Genomic DNA, 17,586 nt, shown 5'->3' with positions numbered 1-17,586 from the left:
ATTTGTCATGAAAGCTCCATTGTTGGTGGCATGGCAGGCAAATGATTGCAATTTCCTCTGACATCCAGCCAATAAAAAAAAAAAACACCACAGAGGAGTTTTCTTGTCTTATTTTATTAAATCAAAAGTACACATATCTACAAATTGTAGATATATTTTTATATGGGTTTAGAAAGTACAGTACAATTTAAGTAGATCTCTTCTTTTTTTTTTGATATTTACAATGTTTTTCCCCCCAAAATGTGTTTATCTCCCTTTGTGTACTTCACAATTGATGGAATGAAAATATGGCTGTAAAAAGGAGGAAGATATGTTTAAAAAAAACAAAGTCAGTGAAAAATATGATACAGTTTGAGACCCACAAAAAACAAAAAAAAATCTGCTCCCTATGTTTCTGTTTATGAGTTAAAGCTACTGGAACGAGACACTACCTCCTCCTCCATCAGGCTAACTTTCACTTGCATCGATGTTTTAACTATAAACAGAATCTTCTTTTTGGCTCAGTGAATGACACAAAACGTCAATAACAAACAAAAAACAGAACAAAGAAAAGCCCCATACATTCAACTGTACAGGTCTACAAGAACGTCTGAAAATGACATTACACTAATATGCACAGGTCCAAGATTCACAATGCATAGCTCACCTAACTGTGTACTAGCGGTTAAGACAAATGGTCTTAGTGGTCATGAGGTCCCAAACGATGCGATATTAAAAAGGTGCAGGCAAGCAGAAACACCCCCCCTCCCCCCAGGATGTTGTGCATACAGGGACAATGATTTTCAGACTAGCCATGAATGTGGGAGGGAAACACGAGGAAACATATTTTCAGCACACATATCAAATTAAACTGCAACTTGTTGTTCTTAATAAAATACTGGTTAAAGACGTGAGTGTTTTGGTGGCCACATCAGATGCTTATTGCATCTCTGGCGCCACCTAGCTGTCAAACTTCAGGCCAACAGTTAAAGACAAATACAGGAGGAAAATGTAGAATACTACAAATGTGACCACCTTTAGATGAAGCCAGCCTTCATGTGAGCCAAAAAAAAACACCTTTAAACTGCAGTTTGGCAGAAACAGTCTTGTTTTTGATACATCCAGTAAATGACAAAATAAATTACAGTGGAAAAGTTTTTCAGTGATCCCTATTTAAAAAAAACTGTGGATTTATAAGCAGGGATTTTAAAATTTGGTATTATTATTATTATTATTATATGATCATTATATTACCAAGATCTTTTAAATAATTGCTGTTGTATTGCAAAACTATCACTTGGCACAGACTACACACAAAACACGGCTTACTGGTAAAGTGCAAGGAGAGCTGCATGGACAGCAGGAGGGGAGAGGGCCTTACAGTGAAACATCGAGTGAGTTTAGTAACAACCAGAGGCGTCATTCAGCCCGACTGTAAATCAGAGCTCAAACAAAAACCTTTCAAAATGCTTTAACACACTAAAAGAAAAAAGAAAAACATGATTTTATTCAGTTCCAGCATCTCAAACTAGAGACGTTTCTGCCATTTTTGTTTCTAATTTGACAGTTTTGGACTGGAGGAACTCTGAACTGTGGACGTCTTCATGATACAGCGGATGCTCATAGCCCCTCTCCTCCGTGCACACTCAATAATAAGTAAGGAGCCGTGCTACAGCTGGGTGGTTTATTTTAATATAATGCTATACACTGTCAATATTGACTTTACGCAAGTACTGGGATCTTCTTACAATGCTTGTAAAGACTAGATGAGTTTACAGGCAAAGGGCGGTGAAAAGCTTTATAGATACATATGTATGAAAGCTTCCAGAAAAACGATGCCACCCAGAAGTAAAATGTTCCGCTGATTGCGGACAGCAGAACTTGATCTCTGCTTTTCAGCACTTACACGCTTGTCAACAAAGACTGAGAAGAGTTGAGGCAGTGATCGAGCGAGCGATTGTCGAGGACGACATGCAAACAAGCAGCTGAACCAAAAAAAAAAAAAAAAATCAAATTAAGTGAAACAATTATTGTTGATTCTAAAGCAACTCTGTTTCGCTGCAGTTCAAGCCTGTCAGCCTCTGGTTGCCACATAAAAAGGGAAAGAGCACTATTAAAAATAGACCTAAATATCACATTTGTACTCCAATCCCAAAGCTATTATGATCATTAAATCTCACCTTGTTTTGTGCTGTGTGACGTATAAGTGCGTAGAACAAAAACTAACAACAGGAGCCTTTGTTTTGTGTGACATGGAACATCTGGATAACACTCCGGGCCGAGTCCTCCTCCAGCCATGAAGACCACTGCGGAAAATGGAAGAGGTGGACTCCTGGAAGCTTTCAGAAGAGGAAGAGAGGAGAGGAAGTCCTTTGTTTACTGACAAGATAATGGTTTATGTGAACTGGGAGGACAGGCCGTGGTGGGAGAGAAAGAGGACAGTGGGGGAGGAAGTGCTAAGAGTCCATATATGTCCAGCCAAAGGGCCGAGGCCTCAGAGTAGGCTACAGCGGAAGAAGCTGGTCTTTTTCTGAGGCTCTGAGATCTTGACTCCGTGACTGCTTCCCTGCGGCGTGTTGCCCTCCTGCATGAAACAGAAAAAAAGGTCACTCCTCTGTCATTTGTTAGGTGGATTCTGAGACATAAATCCTCAAGTCAGAAAAATGTCTTGGACAATCCATTAACTTAAAAGGCAGGATCACTTCTCACAATAAAATGTTGAATATAAAGTTTCTCTTACCATTTTTGTGTCCATTTTTGATTTAATGTCTCTGGCGAGTGTCAAAAATGCCTGTGAACAAAACAAATTTATAGTGCATGGTGTCAAATTGCTGTAATTAATAGCTGTGGTAGTAAAGACAAACACCCATAAAAGTCACAAAGTCAGAAATGATTTGTGTTACTTTAAATGAAGAAAGAAAACATATTGAACAATGGAAACATATAAATACAGTTTGCACTGATACAATTAAAAATAAACTTCAGTTCTCGTTTTCTAATATTTCTCCAGCTAAACAAAAGAATTCTCCTTACATTTTCCACGTTGATGTTAGACTTTGCACTCGTCTCCATGAATTTGATTCCGTACTCTAGCGCAAGCTGTGAGGAAAACACAAATACTGAAGACATGTTTTTCACACACATCTCAATTATTAACACCTGAGATCGCTACAGGTTTCCTGCTTCTCAATTCTTGGTGACTTCTGAGAACATATTTGGCGCCGACCCCTAATACTGGGTTATTTGCAATACTACGTAATTCAAAGACATTGCTACACTGTTTTCAAACAAAGCAGTTGTAGAGATCTAGATGTTGATATAAGGACATTTTGGACAAATTTCACTATAATTCCCTGAAATAAACTGCCTCTTACCTTCTCCCCTCTATCTTTGGACACCTGCCGCTTATCATTGATGTCACATTTATTGCCAAGGACCATCTTCTCCACATCAGCCGACGCATGCTAGATGATCAAAAGACAAAGGTAATTTTAAAAATGTTCAATAGTTTCTAACAGATAGTGAACAAGCATAAAGAAGGATACTTCCAGTCTTTACCTCCTCTATGTTCCTTATCCAGTTCTTGATGTTCTCAAAAGACTTCTCGTTGGTGATGTCGTAGACAAGCATGATGCCCTATGAAGAGCAGTAAATCATGTGTTGTGATAGGAGTGCAGTCAGGAGCATTAGCCTGTCATCGTGTAAAGGTACATACCATCGCTCCTCTGTAGTATGCCGTTGTGATCGTTCGGAAACGCTCCTGACCTGCTGTGTCCCTGAAAGATTAAGATAAGAAAGAAAGAGTTTTAGGACGATATGTCAAAATGTATATGTTGTCAGAGAAGGAAAATGCAAATTAAAAACAGAATATGTTTTCTAAAAATCTAAAATAAAACACTTAAAAAGCCACAAATTCCCTGTATAATCACAGAATCCGTGTAGACTTCATTAAAAGCCTGTGTGCACCCTGTAAGTGTAAAAGAAGCCTCATCTTAAATAAAGTCTGCTACACCTTGACTTCATTACACAAATGTTGACAAAACACTTTCATCTTGTCACATGTCCAGCTTTAATGGAATTAAACTTACCATATCTGTAACTTTATCTTCTTGCCGTCAAGCTCTATTGTCCTAATCTTGAAATCAATGCCTGCAGGGATAAAGAAGGATCATGCATGTCAATCATAACGTTAGCATGCTAGCTGAGTGTAGCCTGTCAAACACTGGCTAGCTTGCTGCGATACAAACATTACGCTTTTAGATACGAGATAAGCATCAAAATGCAGTAATGTAATGGAGGCATGAAGGCGCTTTAACAATGTGCATCTGTAAATCACCTTTAGCTATTACATACTGGGCTTTTCCGGTACCTTGCCAGGATATAGACGAGGCCTAGCGGCTAACGTTGGTGCTAGCTAACCACTAACAGCTAGCTAGCTGACAGAAGAACCACCCGGCATGAGTTAAAGTATAAACACAAACAAGCGGATCACCCAAAACATGCTTCCACTGGGTTTACAATTGTTGCGTATCATTTACGAATCTGTAGTTTAATGCCGATTAAACACACAATACAGTTTAATTAATGACAAACTGAAACAAAAAGTCAACACACTATAACCAGCATTCCAGCAAGTAGACGGACCCGCGGCGATAGCCCGTTGACGTATATTGTAAACACAGAATGGTAGTTAGCATCCTGACACACACACACACACACACACACAAAACGTACCTATTGTTGAGATAAACGTCGAGTTGAAGGCGTCTTCTGAAAACCTGAACAGGACGCAGGTCTTCCCAACACCAGAGTCCCCGATTAACAGTAATTTAAACAAATAGTCGTATGTTTTCGCCATATTTGATATTATTGCGGAAATCCCGCCCGGCGAAGCAGCGATGAGACTGAACCATAGACTGTAAAGAAATGTCGCCCCCTGCTGGCCCGGAATTCAACCGCAGTTAATCTGTGGCTGGGATTTACTGTGCAGCTATGCTAAGTAGCAGGCTAAACCTTTCTGATAAATGCCAGATAGATTTAGAATTTTACATGCAAAACACATTTGATGCATGACTAGAAAAAGGCATTTCCTGAAGAAAATGCAAGTTTGTTTGCTGCAGCTGAAGCATTGCTTTGAACGCTGATGTGAAGGATTGCTCTGAATTGCTGGAGAATCAGAGCAAGTCAGAGCTTTGTATGCCTCTGTGTGTCAGCCTGTCACCATGGTAAGAGCAGAGGAGACCTCAAACACCACTCCAACTTTGAGAGCCTGGCGTGCGGAAACGATTCGGAATTAGAAAATTCTGAACACAAGTTTGATAGAGCAGCATCTAATGAGCGTTTTAAGACTAAACTGGAGTCTGTAGCTTGAAATTTGTAGGAGGAGACACATTTGGCAGATGGCCCTCGTTGAAGGGCTCTCTCATAGACTTCAATGTTAAATGGCTTTGGAATTTTTATTAATATTTTAATAAACAAAACATGTTTGAACAAATCTGAATACAAGTTTAATAGCCCTTGAAGAGATGAACAGAATGACGTTTGAACGGTTTCTGTAGCTGAAAGCATGTGGAACTAGTTACATGTCAAAGTGGAAGGTGGTTTTGAAGGCTCCTCCATAGACACCAATGTTAAAAATGATGCATAAATTGCTTAATATTTGAAAAAGTATAATTTTTTGAAAAAAACTTGAAGTTGACCCAGAATGTCCTCTGTGAGATTTTGATAGTTGAATGGCTGAAATCGATGAATGTATGCTGAAGATACACTGCGCCAAAAAACATACGGAAGAATAAAGAGGGTGAAGAACAATAGTGTGATTGCCTAGCAACGGCAATCACACTAATAACTCAGATAGATAGATAGATAGATAGATAGATAGATACTTTATCAATCCTCAAGAAGGAGAAATTCAGGATTTATTGTGTGAAACTGCTCAGTGCACATGTCAACAGGGCTGTCACCTCTCATATCAGGTTTCAGAGTGAGTATGTCTGCCTTAATGTTTCGATGTTTTGTTTATGAGTGCTGGGAAATCAGTCAACCCTTGTGTCTCATAAAATACGTCAGTATTAAATGACATCACTGCTTCTGAAGCCAAGAGCCAGCAGCTAGGAACAGAAACCACTGTGCATGTTATCACATGTAAAACAAAAAGATGAGGCCAGTTCCTTGTTGCTCTTTATGGTTCTGAGGAAACACAAACAAACAGCAGAGGACACACACACACACACAACATAAAAAAGTCAGTCCTCATGATCATGATCAGTTTTATTTGTGCTTTATTTGTGAGTTTGGTCTTTAGCATCGAAAACTGAAATCATTTGGACCCAAAACCATTTTTCTTAAAAAAGGAAAACAGACAAAAGAACCATAAATATATCAAAGGGGCTATATAAGTTTAAAAACCATGAAAAAGAGGGAAATTACAGAGAATGGATGGCATGTAAAAATATGTTTTGAGTTGTTTGATGGTCTTCTTGGCGTTTTACAAGCTATTGAGCTCCTGCAGCGTTTGGTCCAGGACTTGGTGCATTCCTATGTTTTCTTCTTTCGCATGTGAAAGGCTCTCTGCAACAGAAATACAACGGCTTTGGTATTTTTACACGGTGAAAAGATCACAGAAAGGACTGAAGTGAAACAACAGAAGGCCGAGTGACAGAAGAAAATATCTTTATTGATCTTCAGCTTGATGCAAAAAGAGGAAAGAAGCAGTGACGCAGAGGCAGAGAGGAAGAGACAGAGTGCTTCTAATAAGGCAAAGTGAAGCTAAATGTGAGGTTTTACAAGGTGTTCATATCATTGAGGGCGTGATCCAGCTCCTCGCTGATTGCCTTGTATTTCAGCTTCTGAGTGTACAGCTCGTCTGCAGGTCAAAGGGCAGAGAGGAAGCAGGCGGAGGGGGGAAACACAGAGGCAGGAAAGGAAGAGAAATCACAGATTAAAGATGAGAAATGAGGGAAGTTCAGAAAGGTTTGAAAAGGAGGACTGAAATAAAGTTTACCTTCTAAGTCATCTATGGTCTTTTCCAGCTTAGTCACTGTCCTCTCTGCGAATTCTGCACGAGTTTCAGCCTTTATTTTAAAAAAAACAAACAGATTAACCCATCACATGTTGACCTCAGATGAAGCTGTGGCTTTAACAGATATGATTATATTCACCTCCTTAAGTCTGTCGTTCAGGACTTTGATCTCCTCCTCATATTTGTCCTCCTTCTCAGAGTACTGCACACACACAGACACACGTCATTCATCACTTTATGAACAGAACAGTCACAGGCAGAATGACTGGCTGGATGCATCAAACTCACCTTTTCAGACTGAGCTTCTAGAGACTTCAGGTTGTTAGTGACGTTCTTCAGCTCTTCTTCCAGGTCACCGCACTTCCTGAGGGACAAAAAAACATATATTTTTTAAATAATAATCAAATTTTTCATGTTCGTTTACAAACTAAAAGACACAACCACTCTCTACTCACAGCTCTGCGATCTCTGCCCTCTCTTCTGCCCTCTCCAGCTCCCCCTCCAGGATCACCAGTTTACGAGCAACCTGTTATTCAATTCAAAAGAAACGAAAAGACATGAGATCGCAGATACTTTGAATCATGGAGAATTGAGAATAAACCGACGATGTCTGTGTCCACACCTCCTCATATTTGCGGTCGGCCTCCTCGGCGATGTGTTTGGCTTCTTTGAGCTGCATCTCCTGGATCTCCATCTTCTCCTCGTCTTTCATGGCTCTGTTCTCGATCACCTTCATGCCTCTGAGGAGGAGAGAGATGCACACGTTATAAATATATGCTGATGTAAATCCCTTCCAATAAGCCTTTCAACACAATGAAATGAGAAAACAAAACAGAGCTCGTCTCTCTTTCAGGCAAGAATGTGTCTCAGCAGAGTGTGAGGAAGGAAATTCCCTTGTTTGTCTTGCACAAACCAACATGGCCGCCACCTCTCACATCAGATTTCAGAGCGAGGGGAAACACAAACTGTGACAAAATGATCCTTTGACTTGACAAACGTGTATTTGACTTTTCAGCCTCCAATGAGTGAAGCCTGCTCAGGATTGTGGGTAGTGTAGTTTTCATTTGGCAATAAGGCCCTAACCGTTACACCTGCATGTATGTTGACCGTCACCTTTCGCTCTCGTCTGCGGCCTTCTCAGCCTCCTCCAGCTTCTGCAGGGCTGTGGCCAGCCTCTCCTGAGCACGGTCCAGCTCCTCCTCCACCAGCTGGATCCTGCGGTTCAACGATGCCACCTCGCCCTCAGCCTGCGTTCACACGGAAGAGAGAGAGGGGAGAGAGAGAGAGGTCAGAGGTCAAACCGGGAAAACATACTGCTGCTGCTGCTGCCCACACAGAAAGACTGAAGAGTGCCTGTTTATGTAGAATGAATCATAAACTAAACACATTATTATGAGCTACTGATTAATAGGTGTGATTGGACTGGTTGCACTTAGAAACCAGGATGAGGTCTGGACTTTGTTCTTTGCTGACACATCTGTAAGGGTGCAGCTGCTATAACTTGTTATAATGTATGTTTGGAGAGAGGACTTCTGTTTCCTGTAGAACTGATAGCACAGATACCATGTCAGCTCTCTTCTTCCTGTGGAGGAGGATGAGGAGGAAGGATTACAGCTCCTAATTTCACATATTCCCTGAGACATTAGGATAAGGAAAAACAGGTTCCTGGTGTCCTGAACAGCTTTGGGAAAAGTCCAAGCCTTTAAAACCTCATAAACCTCTAATGTCTTATCAGTAGAAACCGAGGACCATCGATCCAGTTGTAGGTTGTGTAGTGGATATAGGGAGGGTTAAAGAACCCAAGCCTGCAGAGGAATGAGGCAACAATGACGCCCCAGTTCTCCTCTGAAACGCAATTAACTAGTTAAACAAATACAACATCTATATCTGGGACACGCAGGAGCAGTTTCACGCACTCATTGTTCTCATACTGTGCGTAAAACCCGCACTCCTCGGCGCAGACGCGCCGCAGCTATGCGGGCTTTAAAAAATAAATCAAAAATGATTCCTTAGGTGTTTTTCATTTTTCTCACTTTTTCGCGAAGTTCCCGTTCAACGTCCAAGTCCCTTTGTATCTCCAGCGCACGATCCTCTGCCTCATCAACTTGTAGTTGCAGGGTTTGGATTTTCTTCTTCACCACCTCCATTATTTCGATACTTTTGTTTTGTCAAAAGCTTAAAAAAAGCGCACACTGATGCTGATGAGCTGCGTCTGTGAGTTATTATAAAACTTTTCCTCAACGGTAAGAGAGAGAAAGGAAAAGGACGTGCAGCGCTGTGATGGGAAGAGAAAAAGTGGGGTTGGGAGTTTTCAGGAAATTTATGGCGAGATCCTCCAATCCCGTGAAGAAGCACGTCCCGGATGACATCACAGGATTTAGGAGGGGAAGGGACGGTTGCTCTCCTCCACAGAGAGAGGTGCGTAATGGCACTTTTTTTCATGTGAGTAAGGTTTCTGCTGTGGACTTATATGGAAAGGTGTTGCTTAAGCTGCGTTTTACTGCTCTGAGATACGTCTGCGTGAATCAGAGCCAATATGAATCACATCTAGTGTGGTTGTGTAAAAGGGAAGCAGAGAGAGAGAGAGAGAGAGAGAGGGAGGCGGGCTGTAAACTGTGCAGCAGTCAGAGGGGTGAGGATTTACTACTATCAGGGGAGGAGGGGGTCACGGGTGGAGCTGGGCGGTAATAATCCCGTTCAATAGGGGCTGTTGACCTGCAGTGGCATGGAATGTAAATTGATTTGTTTGCAGACATGACCCGCAGCCATCGGGTGGCGACACATTCCTTCAGCGCCCCCTTCTGCCTCCTCCTCCTCCTCACTGTCCAGGTCAAACCCTGGATTTATTTTCTGTCTCTGTCCTTGTATCGCAATTATAAGTATCAGCATCACCCATAAGCAGTGTGAACACATCAGAAGAAAAAGAAGACAGAGCTTTATAATAATATGGTCAATTGTAATAATATAGGGCAGCGGTGGCTCAGTGGTGGAGCAGGGTTGTCCAATAACCAGCACTGTCCAAGGCACTTTACCTCACCGCATTGCCTCCAGGCACTCTTTGCTGGGCAGCCTTAATCAATTCACCTGATTAATTATTAAAGTATTTCAAGAAAAAAAAACATGTAGGCACCTGATAGGTCATAAGACACCAATCACCTTTAACCCTTTCAGGCCTTGTTTCACCTGAGATCAGAGCGGGTAGCGCTCAAGTTAAAAATGCTTTGTTTCATTAACCAAATGATAGAATACTGTGGATTGTGTTGCATTAATAGATTTATTGTGTGTAAACCTTGGATGAACATGACACCCAAAGGGAGCTGAACCCAGGAGTCCGATGGTGAGGACTTGATTTGTCTGGTTAAAAGGCTGAAGAACCAATTTTTTTTTAGCAAGTTCTCTGAATAAAGTGACGGCAAAGTGGATGTTTTTTTGTTTTGTTTTGTTTTTGCTGAAATCAGATGAAATGTGCAGAAAATAAATCAACAAACAAACAAGGGATAAGCAGGAGAGCTAGCTTAGAAACCAAAAGTAATAGTTTTCAAGTATTTATTTTAATATTTTAGACATTTCATTAGGTATATAGTGTTGAATAATATAATGTGATGTAATATACATTGAAATTGTCACTGTAACTGAACACAGTGACACATATTTTGTACTCTAATTACTCTATTAGTCTGTCTTCATGTGTATTATATGACTTCTTAACACATGCCTGTGTTCACTGGTAACTGATCACTGTAACACATTTTTATGTCCTTATGTATATCCCACCAAAACATGTATGTTTATGTTTGTTGTTTGTTTATGTTGACCTAAATGTGAGTGTTCTTTAAAGGTCAGCGGCCATGCAGCGCTGCTCACATGTATGAACTGTAAAGCCAGACAGAGGCGAGTAGCCCCCCCCCTTTAAAGAAAAAGAGCAGAGCATTGATTTCATTAGACACTGCAGTATGGGGTTCTCTGTTTGCTTAAGCTGCATTCCTGGGATTCCTGGTCGGCTACAGGCTGGCCAAGTTTTGTCTGTGTTTGAGAAATTGCTCAGTTACAGACCTCAGTGAACCTAAGTGTTGATTCTCAGCTCTGTTTAAGACTCAAAACATTTCTAGGACTCATTTCTGGGTTGTAAGTTCTACACGACTATTATTTTTTTGGAAACAGAAGGACCCCTGATCTGTGTTCTTTTATTTTTTTGTATTTTTGAATGGAGTTTTAATCATATTTTGCCGCTTTACACAATGAGAGACGAGTCCAGAAACACCCCTCTCGGCTGCGAAGGCAGTAGATGCAACACTAACATTTAGTGATTTTTATTAAAGGCATTTTGAAAATGACTTTGGTGTCTCTGTCACTGGTGCTTTTTAAATCATGGGGATGAGTTCAGTCCAACTGAAGGAGCTGATATTGATACTTAATATGTTGTGGTGTTCCACTGTAATGTGAAAAATGTGTTTCAGATGTGTGACTGTGGTAAACTCACATCTGTGGCCTTCTTCTCTGACAGTTCCAGTTTCTCCTGAGCATCCTTCAGGGCCTCCGAGTACTTGTCCAGCTCATCCTCGGTTCCCTTCAGCTTCTTCTGCAGAGCCAGCAGCTCGTCCTCCAGCTGAGACAGAAACCAAACGTCACAGACAGTCAGAAACCAAACGACATGATGATCTCAGGATCTCTGTGGCTTTGTGTATAGAAGCAGTAATAGTGCATTTAGGAAAATTCACGGGATACCCAAAGTCTGCATCCTCTGGGTACCATGCATGTTATGTTAAAAACTGAATACATTTAGGAGACAGTGAGATATTTCATTTTTAGGCTACTTGATTTGGTTGCACCCCATGAAAAGTCTGCCCATCCAGTCATCACATAGATAGATAATATATATATAATATGTAATTTAGCCTCATCCTCTAGGAACAATGAATCTTAGTAGGATTCATCCCTTTGGGAACCACAGACGTGTGGAAAGAAAATGTGCTAACCCATCTACTGCACATTGAGATGTTTCAAATTATTGATGGATACAAAGTCTAAGAAGGATTAGGATTCATCCTCTGGATACCATGAAGTTCTGTCAAAAAAGGTGTCAAACTGTATGGCACACAGTGAGATATTTAGTATATATTTAGTATCTGTTGAGACAATCCATTAAAGTATATCAAACTAGATTAATGGGGGTTCATCCCCTGGGAATCATGAATGTTGAGAAATTCATTCAACCCACTTTGACCTAAATTAAGATTAATCTTATTGTCAAGCTAGAAAAAAAGGTCTAAGCATTTTTAGGATTTATCCTCTGGTGGTCATGAATGACTGTAAAATCATCCTTTATATAGATAACATGTAATATAATTGCATTGTATCCTCTGGGTACCATGGATCATGTCAAACCATTTGTCACACATTAAGATATTTTAATCTGCTGGTTGAGCTTGACTAAATGTCTGGGAATAATGATGATTCATCCTCTGGGGACCATGAATCTCAGTGCACATTTTTAAGGCAATCTGTTGAATAGTGAACTAAATATTTTAGCCTGCCCCTGACATTCCTTTAGCCGCACCGCTATCATGGCTTAGACATCAAAGATTTACCAATATCCATGATAATCTATCAGGCTGTCAACAGTAACAGTAATCAGGATCACTTCAGCACGCGGTCTGTGGATCATTAGGAATAAATGGGACATTCTTTCTGGAAACACACGCAGCTGAATTTTTGAGATTCCTTTATAATTTGGGTGACCCTGTCTGTTCTTTGTAGTTGGAGTCGGGGTTCTGTGTAAAAGATGTTTATATTAGCTTTGTGTATTTTCATAGCACCATCCGTCAGCCGGACCGCACTCTGATGTTGGACCTCATCCTGCCAAGAATAGCAAAGAAAGCATCCCTCAGCGCTGCTTGTCTCCCTGCCATCCTGACAAGCTAAAGAGCTCTGCTTAATCTTCTAGGATTTCATGCTGACTGTCCCTTGATGCTGAAGACATGCTGCGCAGGTCCATATGTGCGGTGCTAGTGACAACTGTCAGTCCTTGTGCTCTCTGAGAGTGTGATTAGGGCATTAGCCACCAGAGAGAAAGAGGATTCTTTCCACTTGCTTTAATGTAGAGCCCGGCTTTGTCCAGGCGTCTCCAGCTCCCTGCTCTGCAGCATTCCTCTCGTACCACCATGATGATGACACCACCTCCCGCTGTGCAATAATTGCCTCTATTTAGAAACCTCAAATATCCTATTACATCTCCAGATTCTGATTTGCTTGTGGTTCAAGTACGCTATCATTAAGTTAGGCCTGGAAATATCAAGCTGTCTGAGGCTCGAGCACTGACGCACCAAATATGGATATTTGGAATTTGTGAGGTTTGGTTTAGATAAGGATGCTGGGTGATACAGTCCTCCACAGTACTGTAGATGGTGTGTTTTAACTCTTTACTTTCCTGTGGACATCCATCTACACACAAAGGCCTTGGAGCTTACTATCAGCTGTTCAGCATTCAGTGCTGTTAGCACATATTTAGCATTGTACTCAATGTTTCTTTTCTCTTTTTGACATTTTTAGAATTTTCTTTTTTTTGCTTTAGACCAGATTATGATCGAATTTGAATACCAAATTTATGTTAATTTACCTACATTCAAAAAATTATTAAAATACGAATCATGAAGTTAGAGTACTATAGGATTACAGATTAGAAAAGGAATTCCAATTCCACTCTAAAAGGAGCAACTAGATGACACAAAGATATTATTTTGACATACATTGTATGGACAGTTTAAGAATACTTTTTGACATTCTTTAATTAGATTATCCATATTAGTGAGAAAATTGTTTAAAAAAAAAATAACAATACTATCGTTAGAAGTCTTGTGTACAATCATTCCAGATGTGTATTTTCTTTCCTCTGAACCTTTGAGGTTGTATTTGTGTTGTGCTGCCATGTTGGATCAATAAAGCTAAATATTTGCCCCCATCAGCCACATCTCACCTGCTTGCATTTGTCTTCCGCCGCCTTCTGATCAGACTCGGCCTGTTCTGCTCTGTCGATGGCATTCTCCTTGTCCAACTTCAGCATCTGCATCTTCTTCTTGATGGCCTCCATGGTGACTGATGGGACTCGGTGTCTTGCAGGAGAGTAACAAAAAAAGTTTGATTTGCAAAAATCTGCTGCAGATGTTCAGAGGAAGACGCCTCGCAGGAGAAGGTTGAAGAAGAGAGGAAGAGAGCAACTGTCAGATGAAGAGAGGAGGACAGAAAGAAGGGAGGCAGCGCAGAGCGAGCACAGGAGAGGAGAGGAGAGGAGGATGCAGACTGAGAGTCAGTGGAGCTCTATGTGGTTTAAACTTGACTGGAAGTTTGGAGGCAGCCCCAGTCCACAGTGACAGCCCTTTCTCACCAGTTACCCCTTCCGCCACTCCCCACTTTGGCTACTCTACAACTTAGTGTGCCCCCCCCCAACCCCTCCCTAATCTAAACTTCACCTCTCCAAGGTTGTTACAAGAAACACCATGGTGACGATGTCCTTGTATGGATTTGGTGTTTTGAACACAGAGAAAGCAGATAAGAAAGAACGCTGTTCACATTAGTAATACAAGTTCCTTTAACCCCTCTTTGGAATATCTATATGCCTGTGTTCTTACTTAGGAATGTTCAAATTGATGTTAATACCAGAGTTGGTTAGAAAGGACATAGTTTTCATTCTACCGCTGACTGAAAAAGGGCTGTATGGAAAATGATCCAGCCAAGAAAAATCCAGGGGAAAAGGAGCTGTCTGCATGTGATCTACAGCAGGCAGGCAGAGCCATACAGCCGGGCTGCACAGACACAGACCACAGGTCCACTGCAATTAAGATCCTCTTAATTACTGTCGGTATGACGGAGCTTTATTTAGATATGTTTTATGTACAGTGTCACCAACTCAAAAGTTCTTGATCCTAGGATGTTTCTGTGCATTTTTATGTAGGAAAAGCTGCAAAGAGCGGCAAATCTAAGACTGTTTGAAGAATGGATGGCTGGAGATGCATCACATGTGTGTGTGTGTGTGTTGTTGTTGTTGTTGTTGACATCAGCAATGATGGGCCTGCCTGTTTGTGTTCAGCTCTTCTGTGCAGGCTGCCCCAGCTAAAAATAAACCCCAAGAACAGTGACCATTTAAGAGACATCTGAAGATCTGAAGATGAAACGGGGATAAATGCATCTCTTGTTTTTCATGTTGTGTCGCCTTTATTTCAACATGTGTGCTGAAAATAGGCAACAAAAAGAGTCAATTTGAACTCGTTGCAAAGCTAAAGATATGATCTTTGTCTTTTTTTAATTAATTTTAATTTGGAAGAAGCAAAAATTGGTCCTTTGGTGTATTGCTACTTGCTATTTCACTTTTCAACATGTCACAGAATTAAACCGCATCTTCCTATAAAAGAACTCTCATATTAAAAGTAAAGGAACTGATGCTGTAGATTATTAGTTTAATAAAAGTGAGGGGACACTGCCTTTTTTGGCAGATGTTTATGAAAAGTGTGGCAGTTTGGTAGCTTTGCATTCTTGGGATTAACACAAGCTTACATCATAACATTCAGTGATATCAGCATCTTGGCCCTGTTGTGATTACAAGTGACACACACACAGAAACAGATATTCATTTGGAAAGAGTTTTCTCACTTTCTAATTGGTTTTGTAGGAAAGGAAGTTTGGAGTAGAGCAAGGAGAGAAAGGAGAACAGAAGGATAGAGGGAGGAAGAGAGTGAAACAGACAGGGTGAAGCAGAAGAGGGGTGAGAGAAATCAGAACCCTCCCACAGGAAACTGTGCTAAACTCCTCTTCTCCTTGTATGGTAAAAACTCCCCCAAAAGCCACAGTATCGCCTTGGGAGTAGAGTCAAAGTACGGCTAAGTATAAATCACAAAGCTATGGGAATGGTGGAACAGATTAGAGTTTATAGGAGCACTACCATGAAGAATACAAACTGGTACACTTTTAGTAGTCTTAATTGCTTGAAGTCATGGAAGGGCCGAGAACATCTACGCTACGCTCACAGAGACAATTATGAGCATTTTATTTTCTGCTGTGGCAACACCTGCACATCTGAATGTAACACCTGCGTGCTGCACTGACTCACAGTGTATTGAGACACGTCTGTTCGTCAACAAACATGTCAGCCCTGCTCACCTCTCTGAGGCTTCTGTATGAACATGTCACAAACACTCTGCACTGTGTATGCATGTCCGTAAGGGAAGTGGCAGTCTGTTATATTTGGGTGTGTAACTCAGCCCACTATGACTTCAGACAATGTCTAGACTCCATCTTACCAGCCAAGGGACCACAGATCTGTCACTGTGATGGGGCGCAGTTGTCTTGCACAAGCTGACTGCTGAAAGGCTTTTCACGTCAAAAAGGGAGTGGTGCTGTTGGAAGACTGCATTTTTTTTATTAGCTACTGTTTACTCTTTATCTAATGAAAATACAGAATTGATGTGAAAAGTACCACCTGTTGGGATGAGTGGAGGCCTGCTTAAGTTATTTTAATGCTAAGCCTGTGCTACTACAATAATTAGTCCAGTAGCTTTGTGTATTTTCACACACTGACATATTAATAAGTGTTGTATTTTTAGATGTATGAGGCAGCACTTCTTCTACTTAAGTTACAGGAGTCCTTTCACCTTTGACGGGTGTCACTGTTTCTTGCTTGGCTGCCATTTAATCTGTGCACAGCAGCAGTTATAGTCAGTAGGATGATGAGTGACTGGGCCAGCTTTTATTATCTTTATTATAAGATCATTAGTTTAAAAAAAATGTCCCAAAATGCATCTGTGATGCAGACATATCTAGTGAAGTGAGTTACCATGCTAACCAGCTAGCCTGCATGGGACAGTCCAGTCATGTAAAATGAAGAGTGAACTGATTGTTTTGGTGTAATAATGGACTTTTTTCTGTAAGAAAAAAACATCTTAACAAATCCCACTCCATAAGGGCAAATGTCCCCATATTTACGGGACATGGTTTGGGAATTTGGAGGTAAAGGTAAATTCAAAGACAGTATTTTAAACAGTTTTGGACACTGACAGCCTGCACAATGCTTTTTATGGGTTTGTTTGCAGAGGCAGATCTCATTTGGAACCACAATTACGATGCAAGGACACAGAAATCTAAACATTTGAAAATGGTGCTATCTTGTGGTTGATCAATAAGTGGCAAGAGAAGTGGCACCTAAAGTATATCAAGTGTAGACGTTGCTTCCTTCCAGTAGGGGGAGCTACAGCACAGGATCATACTTCATTAGAATGTTAAAGTAGTTTTTATCTGTCATGTTGGCATGGCAGTAATGACAACAGGTGATGTGTGTAGTATATATTCATGTTGCACTGTTGAAAGCTTTTATGTGTGGTGCTTTAGATTACATGCAGACAGAGACAAAACAGTGGTTTGTCCACGCTGCTTATAAAATAATAATTTGTTTTTTAATTGATTGACCTTCTATTGATTTACAAGATCGCAGAATGTGAAAAAACACTCACCACCAATCCAAAACATTTCAGTGTTGAAAAACAGCTGGCTGCCTCATCCTGCAGTGATTCCTCCTGGTCCACAGGGGGCGCCCGTCAGGC

At 40.8% G+C, this 17,586-nt stretch overlaps 2 protein-coding genes across 5 annotated transcripts; both read right to left on the bottom strand.

The window, feature by feature from the left end:
• Positions 1 to 131: 131 nt before the first annotated feature.
• On the bottom strand, positions 132 to 4,900 carry LOC114450228 (ras-related protein Rab-8A). Its single transcript, XM_028428241.1, has 8 exons — positions 4,714 to 4,900; positions 4,068 to 4,128; positions 3,695 to 3,755; positions 3,538 to 3,615; positions 3,354 to 3,443; positions 3,013 to 3,078; positions 2,720 to 2,770; positions 132 to 2,563 (listed from the first exon to the last, which is right to left on the bottom strand). Exons 1-8 carry the CDS (start codon positions 4,835 to 4,837, stop codon positions 2,474 to 2,476), a joined length of 621 nt encoding a protein of 206 aa, XP_028284042.1. The 5' UTR covers positions 4,838 to 4,900; the 3' UTR covers positions 132 to 2,473.
• Positions 4,901 to 6,231: 1,331 nt separating this feature from the next.
• Positions 6,232 to 14,315, bottom strand: LOC114450226 (tropomyosin alpha-1 chain-like). 4 transcript variants are annotated; one of them, XM_028428237.1, is made up of 9 exons: positions 13,974 to 14,313; positions 11,481 to 11,606; positions 8,114 to 8,247; positions 7,623 to 7,740; positions 7,456 to 7,526; positions 7,289 to 7,364; positions 7,140 to 7,202; positions 6,983 to 7,052; positions 6,232 to 6,549 (listed from the first exon to the last, which is right to left on the bottom strand). In XM_028428237.1, exons 1-9 carry the CDS (start codon positions 14,085 to 14,087, stop codon positions 6,467 to 6,469), a joined length of 855 nt encoding a protein of 284 aa, XP_028284038.1. In that variant the 5' UTR covers positions 14,088 to 14,313; the 3' UTR covers positions 6,232 to 6,466. The 4 variants fall into 4 exon arrangements, with proteins under 4 accessions (XP_028284038.1, XP_028284040.1, XP_028284039.1 ...); XM_028428238.1 differs by lacking the exon at positions 6,232 to 6,549 and adding an exon at positions 6,635 to 6,844 and having other exon boundaries at positions 13,974 to 14,315; XM_028428239.1 differs by lacking the exons at positions 11,481 to 11,606; positions 13,974 to 14,313 and adding an exon at positions 9,034 to 9,305.
• Between the last annotated feature and the right edge of the window lie 3,271 nt (positions 14,316 to 17,586).

The sequence above is a fragment of the Parambassis ranga genome, chromosome 17, assembly GCF_900634625.1.
Source record: "Parambassis ranga chromosome 17, fParRan2.1, whole genome shotgun sequence".
NCBI classification, from domain to species: Eukaryota; Metazoa; Chordata; class Actinopteri; family Ambassidae; genus Parambassis; species Parambassis ranga.
The sequence above is the reverse complement of the archived record's forward strand: the minus strand, read 5'-3'. Positions and strand labels throughout refer to the sequence as shown.